Source organism: Plectropomus leopardus, chromosome 11 (assembly GCF_008729295.1).
Source record: "Plectropomus leopardus isolate mb chromosome 11, YSFRI_Pleo_2.0, whole genome shotgun sequence".
Taxonomy (NCBI): Eukaryota; Metazoa; Chordata; class Actinopteri; order Perciformes; family Serranidae; genus Plectropomus; species Plectropomus leopardus.
The window spans coordinates 6,356,269-6,366,864 of NC_056473.1; the positions used below are offsets into that span (position 1 = coordinate 6,356,269).

The 10,596-nt window shown below is 40.7% G+C and overlaps 2 protein-coding genes across 2 annotated transcripts; one reads left to right on the plus strand and one right to left on the minus strand.

Annotated features, from left to right (window-relative positions):
• Positions 1–169: 169 nt before the first annotated feature.
• Positions 170–2,736, plus strand: fth1b (ferritin, heavy polypeptide 1b). Its single transcript, XM_042495837.1, has 5 exons — positions 170–278; positions 892–995; positions 1,130–1,276; positions 1,451–1,576; positions 2,341–2,736. The coding sequence occupies exons 2-5, from the start codon at positions 894–896 to the stop codon at positions 2,497–2,499; spliced, it is 534 nt and encodes a 177-aa protein (XP_042351771.1). The 5' UTR covers positions 170–278; positions 892–893; the 3' UTR covers positions 2,500–2,736.
• Positions 2,737–4,062: 1,326 nt separating this feature from the next.
• On the minus strand, positions 4,063–9,700 carry best1 (bestrophin 1). Its single transcript, XM_042496751.1, has 9 exons — positions 9,549–9,700; positions 8,279–8,373; positions 7,945–8,178; positions 7,518–7,672; positions 7,321–7,398; positions 6,212–6,364; positions 6,038–6,118; positions 5,730–5,881; positions 4,063–5,253 (listed from the first exon to the last, which is right to left on the minus strand). Exons 1-9 carry the CDS (start codon positions 9,698–9,700, stop codon positions 4,176–4,178), a joined length of 2,178 nt encoding a protein of 725 aa, XP_042352685.1. The 3' UTR covers positions 4,063–4,175.
• Between the last annotated feature and the right edge of the window lie 896 nt (positions 9,701–10,596).

Genomic DNA, 10,596 nt, shown 5'->3' on the forward strand with positions numbered 1-10,596 from the left:
GAAACTGCCTTTAAACCTTCACTTTCATGTAACGTTAGCGACTGTAGCAGGGTACGTAAACATGAATTTTCCCAGTGTAAAGCTCATTTTTCCGATTATTCCGACAGCAGTTGAATGCAGCAGTGTTAATATCAGACGGCGCATCCTTTGCACGTTATGACGCCAGTACGTATTTACCGTGGCAGCAGGTAACGGCAGCCAGTCTGCTTACGTCTGTAGTTGGAAATTCAACTGCTAGACAACTGGTTATTTTTGTGAATCGCACGACATCAAGAAAGGTACGCTGACATAAAATATTGATGCAGAGCCTTCTAGCTAGCTTGTAAATTGTCAATTGCCGTGTGTTAGCTAACTCAAGCTAGTGTCTGAGATGAACTGATGGAGACTAGCTAACGGTGCCTAGCAACGGTAACCAGGGATGTTGGGCAACTTGTAGTTAACTGTTACTGAGACTCCATCAATACCGTCAATTAGCTCTAATTTTCTCTTTAAATTAGTACTAGCCATCATGTTGGCAAATATTGTCGTCATTCCTGAGTCCGCTTTGACCTTAAACTTCTTTTAATAAACACTGTCACGATCATCGGTGCAGCTTCAGTACTTCCCAGCACCTTATGTGATTAGTATCAGGCATGGCTTTTTAATATTTATATTTATTGATAATTAGCTAGCTGCAAATGAACCATGAACTGCATTAGCAGGGTGCAAACACTGGTCGTTGTCATTTATTATGAATTGTCTGTAATTATGTAAGTATAATAATGATAAGAACAAACAACTCTTGTTATTCTTGTATAATATGCCCATCCAATAATATAACGTGCATCTGACCTGCAGAACAGTGTCATTGAAGTGTGTTCACTCATCTATTCGTTGTTTTAATTTATACAGAAATGAATTCACAAATCCGACAAAACTTCCACTTGGACTGTGAGGCTGCCATTAACAGACAGATAAACCTGGAGCTCTATGCTTCCTATGTTTATCTCTCAATGGTAGGAAAATCTCTTAAACCAGTGATGACATGTTAATCTTTTCTTGCAGATGTTAAGCCCAGATACATAAGAAGTTTTTCTTGTCTCTGTTTATTTGTTTGTTTGTTTGTTTGTTTGTTTGTTTGTGTTTTTAGGCATACTATTTTGATAGGGATGATAAATCCCTTCCAAATTTTGTGAAGTTCTTCCATGCACAGTCCAAGGAGGAGCGTGAGCATGCAGAGAAACTGATGAGTCTGCAAAACATGCGGGGAGGCCGGATTTTTCTGCATGATATCAGGGTATGGACTGACAATTCTGATATTAAACTGACAATATTTTAATGTGTTTAACATTATCATTTGTTTGTTTTTGGTTAATGGGACAAAGACTTTCTATGTAGATTCACAAAGTGAATCATTTTCATTTTTGTAAGATGTGTAACACCAGTGTTGAATTATTTATGTCCCTTTAAGAAACCTGATAGAGATGAGTGGGGGAGCGGCCTGGAGGCTTTGGAGTGTTCTTTGCAGCTGGAGAAAAGTGTAAACCAATCCCTGCTGGACCTGCAGAAAATGGCGACTGAACACAATGATCCTCATGTAAGCAGCGGACGAATGTACACAATATCTGGCTGCGTCACGGCTAATGATCTGCTACTGTTCTAGCCGCAGCTGAAATGATTGACTTTAGTGGCATTTAACCCTTGACACATAGGAGGAAGGCAATGAGCAGCTTTACAAGAACTGAACCCCAGAATTAGCAAGATATTAGTAAAAAGTTAAAAAGAACATTACTGAAAAATAAGCAAGAAAAGGAAAGTAACAAACAAAAAACAAATAAGTAAGTAACTTGAAAAAGAAGTAATACAAATTAAAAAATATCTTCTATCTTCTATTCTTTTCCAATATATAATTCTAATAAGCATAAATATAGTTTCTGGACATTTTACCCTGTTTTTGATCAATTTCTTGTATTCTTTTTTCTCTCTTTTGCTCACTATATTCTATTTTTAACATTAATTTTCATGTTTTCTTGCCACCTTTTCACCAATTCTTTGCAATTTGCTCATTTCCTTATTTCCCATGTTTCTGATGAGAATTAAACCTCTTTGCTTGGGTTTAGAAGATAAAATACTTCTGATACTTCGGCATCTGAATGCAGCATAAGAAAAGCTGGTGTCTAACTAGGTTCCAAAAGGTTGACTTAAAATCAATTTTAATGATGCATTTAAATTGTTTCTGACTTTGTCTACACACATACAGAGAGGCTATGCTGTGTATATTCAGCTTCAGAAAACACATTAGAACATTTGGGCAGTGTAATAAGATGAAACATTTTGTCTTCTGTCTTTTTTGTTCCACAGCTGTGTGACTTCATTGAGACACATTACCTGGATGAGCAGGTCAAATCTATCAAACAGCTTGCTGACTGGATATCCAACCTACGCAGCATGGGAGCCCCTCAGAGCAGCATGGCTGAGTACCTCTTTGACAAACACACCATGGCTGAGGAGGGCAGTTAAACTACACTGTGATCATCCTGGTCAACGCTGCATGCCCACCTGTCCCTAATATGTAAAACAGATAATGCTACTCTATTTATGTTTGTTAGCTAGCAACTGCAAAATTTGCACACAGCGTTAATGGTTCTCAAAACTGGACTGCTGCAGACCTCACTTCACATGACAGACCAAATTGGATCTAAAAGATGTTTTATAGATTTAAAATCTAAGAAAACCTTTTATTCATTCCAGTTATATGTTCACACCTGATATTTTATTGATTGTTTCAGTGTTTTTGGTCTGGTGGCTAGAACACTGCATTTTAATGAGTTGAGCTTTGAAATGCATTTTAAAAATATATTTGCTTCTCTTTGAGCAATAGCAATTAAGCTGGACTGTGCTGATGTAATATTTAAAGGTTTAGTACGTAGGATCTAGCTTTTAGGATGTAAATAGCAACCAACTTAAACTTTTTTCCATGTGCCAAGTGTGTAGGAGAACTACAGTGGCCTATGCAGAAACACCAGTGGGCTATATATATATATATATATATATATATATATATATATATTCAAACATTTTGCTTTTTCCTTTCTTATGATGTTAAATTCACATTTGTTTCCAGATTTAGCACTTGCATCTTTTTTTCCAAGGCTTAAATCTAATAATACGTCATTCTGATATTCTCATATGATTTTTGCACACTATATTGTTCCTGCAAAGATTGTGTTATTTAGGATTTTTAAAGGAACAAGAGTCCTCAAATCTGAACATTTTTGGCTGGCCATCATTTTAGTATCTGTTCGTGGCCACTGCTGCTGATTCTCTGCGTTGAACTTCTGTTAGTTCTGCATAACTTGAAAGAGAAGCAGCATTTAATTCATTTGTACATGAAATAAAACTTTATGGGATCAACCAAGTGACATGAATTGATTGACTGGTTAGTAAAAAGATAAATACACAATTTAATGACAAAAGCAGCAACACACTTAAACCTCCATACTCTTACTGAGTGTTTTCTTTTTAAATGCATCAGCTTCAAGTTGCATTGCTCATATTGTTGGGATAATTGCATAAGGTGAGTCTAAGCTGATTGCACTTCCTTTAGAGGTTTTTGAATGCACTGATGTGGATAATCAGGTGAAATCAATGAAATGTTTCCACAACGATTTTAAAGGAGACAGGTCAATTCTCTGCAGTTGCTCTCTATAATTTGAGTTTTGTAGTTATAAATTTAAGTTCACAGACAGCTTCCTTGTATAATAACATAGTAATAACTGATGTCCATTTTTATTTTTTTTATTGAAAAAACAAGAAACTTAACACGTGATACTAAATATTTATTAAAGAGAACACTGATGGAAACAATGCTAAAAAGTCCAGTTTCTTCATTTTGGCTTCCTGTTGAGTTCCAGAGGAAACTGGAAAGTGTTTTTTAATTTTCCTTCACATGTTGACGGTTAAATCTCATTAGGTGCTTTTTTTTGTTACAAGTAGGTTAATTGTTCAATAAGAGCTTAACAGAAAGTAGAGATTAACTCAGTGTTTGCGACAAATACTTCTCCGCTGTGTGTTGGGCTCCAGATGATTGTAACACAGTTCAGATGTAACAGAGGTCAGTGCCTGTTTGTGCGAAATATTTTGAATGCCACATGTGATAAAAAAACAAACAAACAAAACTGTCACACCTTGTTTTCTCAGTCCTGCTCCCTCCCTCCTGTCGCCTTGTTCACCCCACCGTCCACCAGAACACCCAGCAGGTCTCCTTCGGCCAATGAGATTCCTGAATCATTGGGTGAGTTTTGCTGATTGGTTTCTTGCTGCGATGATGCTGGAGTGGAGACTGTATTCATGTTATTGCTTAGCCCGCCGTTGTTGCCCCCGTTGCTCGCCCTAATGTTGGTGCTGAAGTTCCCATGGTTACTAAAATTAGCATGACTTGTACCATTGCAGAGACTTCCTGTTGTGCCAGCGCTGTTGGTGCTTGTTGCATTAATGCTGCTAGAGCTGCTGTTGGGATTACTGGGATTTGCTGCCGCTGAGCGAGAGGGAGAAGTGAACGAGAACACCCTTTCTCCTCCACTTCCTGCTGCCCGAGCACTTGGGGGTCCCGGCTGACTGTCAGCTGAGGGGAGGGTGTCTAGGGTGAGGCGGGGAGGTAGAGGTCGGCGGGACAGCAGGCCTTGTCCAGGTCTGAGTTTAGATATTGGGCAGAGTTCAGGTGGAGGGTCGGGGAAGGAGAAGGTAGGGGCACTGGGCACCTCACTACCCTCACTGAGCCAGGGAAAAGCAGAGCACGGCGGTGGGGGGACGTGGTTGGGGGTGTCTGGAGGCAGCAGCTGTGAGCCCACCATTGGCGGAGCGAGTGAGCTGCAGCTGCGGTCCCACTCGTTCTGAGTTCGCCGGGTGGGTCGAGGGCGGGGCACCGCAGGGGGCACACAGTGGATGGGTGTTTGTGGGCAGCTGTAGAAACCAGGTCTCTCGTACAAGGGCATGTTGGAGAAGGCGTAGTCTGCATCTCGCTCGGGGTTCAAATGCTGGCGGCCTTGACTTGGAGTTGATGGTGCCTCTGGGTGCAGGTAAAGTGGGAAGCGACTTAATGGAGCTCCAGGGCGGCGGCGCAGCAGAGGGACCCGGGAGGCACGAGGAAAGTTAGGTGACTGGACACCGAGGAGACGACCTAGCCCTCCGAGCAGCGGGGTGGAGTAGTTTGCCTCCTCATGTTCTTTGATTTGCTCCAGATTGGACTGAAACTCCATCTCCTCCTTAGGAACACTAGATTAGATTGAATAAGTCGTTACATGGTGGTTATGAGAGAGAGTTTTTCTGTGTTTAAAACTAGGGGATGACTGATATGGGTTTTTCAGGGCCAATACTCACTATTAGTTACTGAGGCTGATAACCGATGTTTGGAACTGATATGCATTTAACAATAAAATTGAAAATCTTTCTGTCAATATTTAGAATTTGGAATACAACAAACTCCAACACAAAACGTTGTGTAAATACCTTTAGCAAAGTCAAGTGAAAAATTTAGATAAAAAAAAGGAATAAATAAAAATAGGTGAGGTTTTACAAAGTAAAAGTTCCTCCCAGGCTGACATTGTCTTTGCACTTTTTAATTAATTCATTAATTTTATCTGTAATCATTAAAATAAAATGCCAATACAGATAATCGTCCAAATATTAGCCCCAGTGGTCGGCCAGGCAGATAATCTGTCTACTCTGCTCAAAAATAAGTAATACTGAACCTGATGTCCAAGGCTGAGCCCATGAAGGAGGGTTTGCGGTGTTCAGCACTGGCAGCAGTGTAGGGAGGCTGAGGTTCAGACTCATTCCAGTACATATCCCTCTCAACCAGCGGCAGGCTGTCGTACATCTCATCCACAGACAGCAAGGACACCTGGGAGACAAAAAAAACCACAAACAGAACCACGGGCAGATTATGAGAAAATGGACCCTGGTCTTGTGCCCAGATTGTGCCCAGAAGCAATATCTTTCAATCCACCCAAGAGAAAGAGACACCCAAAACACAGGAAGTGGCAAATTGCGTCCCAACCTGTAAATTGCGATCAACGAGCCAGTTGGTTTCAAAGTCGTCATCATCTTCACCAAAAGGATTTATGAGCTGCTCAGCCACCTGAGATCATGTACAGAAAAGACCAAAAGTCAGCTCAGAAATGGACAAATCAATAGGATTTCCTTTGCATCATCAGCATGACTTGATCTTCACCTTCAGCCAACCAACGTAGAAGAAAAACTGCAGCAGGGTGAAAACAGGCAGATAGAAGTCCAGGTCATGACCAGGGTAACCCTGAGTTGGATCCAAGAACTGACGACCAATCAGACAAGCCAGGAAGAAGCTGTAGACCGCCACTGTCGCCACCTAGGTAAGAGATTAGTGTGTCACAGCTACCTCTGAAAAGAAAGTCTCTCATCAAATGCTTGCTGATTTCATCATGTTTTCCAAAATCAGATTGCTAATTTTGATCAAACTGAGTTAATTATTTCAGATACGTGATGATTGGCAATGTTATTTCTTTTTTCACATCTAATCGTTTATCACTTAAAGCTCCAGTGTGTAGGATTTAGGGGGATTTATTGTGAGAGATGGAAAAAGTTGGAATCATCATGTGTTCATTACCTTAAGATGAGCCGTGTATATCTAAATAGGAAGCAGGTCCTCGTCCATGGAGATTGCCATGTTGTACTGCCACGTTTCTACAGTAACCAAGAGTGGACAAACCAAACACTGGCTCTTGTTTGGACCACTGGTATTTTTGTGTTGGCTACCATAATTAGAAGACCCTTCACTACAAGCAGTGTTGGAAAAACAGATTTTTTTAAAAACATTAAACTGCTTTACTCAATGTTTATACCGGATTAAATCACAGGGTCTGTTTGTTTTGGAGAGGAACCAACCTCTATGGATAATTTGACTCCTGGTAAAAACCTCCTGAATGTCTTGATCTTAAGTGATCAAAAAAAAGGTGAGCATTAGCAGGTGCTGTGCAAGCTGCCTTTCTGCAATGTACCAAACAGCATTGGAGAAACACTGTACTAAAACTGATTTATTTTGTGTTTTTGCTTGTTTGAATTACCGCCTCTGTTTGTTTTGGAAAAGAGGAGACCTCTGCTGATAATTCGGCTCCCAGTAAAACCCTCCTGAGCAATGAACACTGAGGGAATTCTAACTAGGAGAAGTTTCAGCTGGTTGCAATCTGTAATACTCATCACCAGCTGCCACTAAATCCCCCTAAATCTTACACAATATTTCTTTAATGAAAACCATTAAATCTATTTCATATGCCTCCAAGTTACAGCACAGTATAGCAACAAAACCTGAGTATAGACAAGAGGCAGGCTGATCCAGTCATAACCGTACAGCTTCATGCACTTTGCCCGTAAACTATTCAGTTCCTAAACAGAGAAAAAAGCAGAACAGGAACATTTTTGAAATTGCTTCAGAGCTAAAATTGCCCCAATGTGGAAATGTTAAAGCTCTTTTGTCCTGCAGACAGATGCATATGAAGACCTACAGTGAGAATGGCTGTGAGTGCCACATCGTTGTTGATGCGACCCTCAGTCCGAGCCCTCAGAGCCAGGCTGACGAACCACATGCAGGGAACCCAGAACTTGTTGTGAGGAGAGCGCAAGTCTTCCAGGTGCCTCAGCTCCTCTGACGTCATCAAACCTGAGAGGCACAAAGCATTGAAATGAAGCGATGACACAAAGAGAGATATTTGTGTTTGGTTCTCAGCCGTGACATCAGAAAGTAGTAATTTAGTAATAATATACTAATGTACTAATCTCCATCAGATGGAAATACACTGAAGCTGTGCCACGCCAGACCACCTCACGGTTTCTTCAGGACTTTTAAACAGTGCAAACAGAGCCACAGCTTTGGATGTGGTTGCTCTGTATGTGAGCACCAACCACAGTGCTGGGTTCATTGCCACGTCGTACCTGCCTGCACCACGTGCTCCATGGTGGGAAACCTCTTGTAGACGGCCGTGCTGACGGAGCGGTAGATGAGCACACCAGAGAGGTTGGCGTATCGCATCAGAGTCCGTCGGGTCAGCCTGGAGGCCTCGTCAGCTCCACGAACATGACCACCCACTAATGCAGCCAAGCGGTCTGGCCAAGGGACATTCTCAAACTGGCCCCACCAACGGGACACCACCAAAGTAACATAGAAACCTAGAACAAGTAAAGAATTAGATTCTAACCTCCTGTGATGCTCCCACGTCTGGATAAGATTTGAAATGCAGAAAAAGTCAAACAATCAGCCTGAACTCACCGAGCACAAATGACACAGGGATGAGTTCAGCGTAGCGGTCGCAGTATATCGACAGCTTCTCAAACAGCCTCTTCTGGTCATCATTTAACACGAACCTGGTGAAGGAAACATCAATAGAGTCCAACATTACAACTAAAATCTGAGGAGGTGAACCCTGTGACACTTTGTGGTCTCACATCTCCTGGGAAAATGAAGGCTGAATTTACAACATGAAGGGAATGCATCAGCTACTGTGGACAGCTATTGTTAGACATCTCCAGTAACCAAAGAGTATCATAATGTAAGTTCTTTGCTGTTAATGTCACCAGTAGCACCAGAACGTTGGAACAACCCAAGTAACTGAGGAAACTGTGTTAATTATATGGCTCTGAGGAAAACTGAAAAAAATATAGTTGTCTTTGCGACAGCTGCACCTGCAATAATATCACTTGGAAATGCTAAGTGGGGAAAAGTTTGAAAGTTGCCTGTTTCCATTTCAAATAAAAAAAAAAATGTAACTACCAGAGCTGATAAATCCGTCTGGGCCTGAAATCACTGATATTCCTTATCAAAGATATATCAGTATTAGGGGTCGACCAATGTTGGTTTTTCTGGGCTGATACCAATTATTAGTGAGGTAATCAATATTTGGAACCAATATAGCACTTACAAAAAAATAAAAATATTTCTGTCAATATTTAGAATTTGGAATATAACAAACTCCAACAAAAAACTTTGTTTAAATGCCTTTAGAAAATGTTTCATCAAACCTGAAATGTTCAACATCATATACAGCAAGTTCCTGGCAACTTTTTTTGTTTATAAAGTCAAGTGAAAATTTAAATTAAAAATATGAATAAATTAAAAAAAGCTCTCTGAGGTTTTACAAATTAAGAGTTCCTCCCATGCTGACACTTTCTTTGCACCATTCGATTAATTAATTTTATTGGCAATTATAAAAATAAAACGCAGATACAGATAATTGGCAAAATGCCAAAATCGGCCAGGCCGATAATTTGTCGACCCCTAATCAGTATGTCGGCCGATACATAGCAAGAAATTGTAACAGAAATGCCAAAGAAAGGCAGTTTTGTTTTAAAGATAATATAGAACATAGATTGTTATCTGAATTTTTTAAAACTCAAATTATTGGTATAGTAATATATATAGTATAGTATATCAGTATTGGCCTCAAAAATGCCATCTGTGTCAGCATATAGTCACTTCATCTGCAGACTGAAGGCCAAAAAATGTACTATTGGAGCTCACATTGTTTTCTATAAGACAGTACCTATAAACAATGCTGAAGAAGTAGTAGAGAAGAGTGAAGATGATGAGCTCTCTGTAGAGCAGTTTATAGATGCTGCCCTTCCATCGCAGAAGCAGGTGAAAGAAGGTCCCCAGACCTGCATCAGCAACCCTGCGAGAGTATGTTACTGTCATTGTTGCTGCTGCTTGCTGGCCAACTTGCTGGCTGACTGTGGTGTGACATGAAGAAAACCAGTGTGGCGTTGTTCTCTGTGCTCCGTCTGAGCTCAACAATCCACCTGGATCTCATAAGGCCTTATGTGGTCACAAATCTAAAACAAAGTAAAAACAAAATGGTTACCACTTGTTCTGTAATGTATATTTTAATATTTTAGCCATATCCTTCACACTTCAAAAATCATTTAAAATGATATTTTCCCTCATTTCATAGATCTAAAATACACTACTAAATCCGAAAAATATGCTCCAGGGGCTACAACAGACGGATACAATATGTGAAGGCCCCAAAACGTGCATTTTACTGACTCAAACACAAAGCTGTGAAGTTGTTTTTACTTACCACACAGTATGAAAATGTCTGGCCATTGTACTCGCTGCGGCCCGAAATGTGTGGCGGCAGCGTCCGTTGGAATGGTGTTGGAGAAAGGGAAGCAGGAAAGAAAAAGTGAGCAAGGGACTCTTACACCTCCGGTCACTTGATGTGTTAATCTGTTCCAGCAACAAAGCTGCATTGTGAGGCCGGGTCCTGATAATCTGACCAAATCTGAGGACTGCAGAGAGCACACACTGCCACAAATAGGTTGGTTAAAGGCATGGGCACCGAGAAGTTCAGATTTTGGAAATATGACTCTGAAACCATTTGCTTTAAACAAACAGGTATTTTGTCTGCTTTTTGCTAAACACACAGCTTTTAACATTCTCTCATTCTTGATTTCAGACACAGAGAGGGAAGATTGTTTTCTGTTTGAAGCATCATTCAGTGTTGACTCATGGATCAGGTGAACCTGTGTGTCCTCCTCCCTCTGCTGGAAGAAATGTGTACAGCTGGGCTCCAACTGGCCAGAAGGTGT

Coding starts and splice junctions, on each gene's coding strand:
- fth1b (XM_042495837.1), top strand. CDS start 894: ATGAATTCACAAATCCGACAAAACTTCCACTTGGACTGTGAGGCTGCC. Junction 1,277..1,450: donor TTTTTCTGCATGATATCAGG/GTATGGACTGAC, acceptor TGTCCCTTTAAG/AAACCTGATAGAGATGAGTG. Junction 1,577..2,340: donor CTGAACACAATGATCCTCAT/GTAAGCAGCGGA, acceptor TTTGTTCCACAG/CTGTGTGACTTCATTGAGAC.
- best1 (XM_042496751.1), bottom strand. CDS start 9,700: ATGACAGTAACATACTCTCGCAGGGTTGCTGATGCAGGTCTGGGGACC. Junction 6,365..7,320: donor TGCCTCTTGTCTATACTCAG/GTTTTGTTGCTA, acceptor TCTCTTACCTAG/GTGGCGACAGTGGCGGTCTA. Junction 6,119..6,211: donor TCTACGTTGGTTGGCTGAAG/GTGAAGATCAAG, acceptor ACATGATCTCAG/GTGGCTGAGCAGCTCATAAA.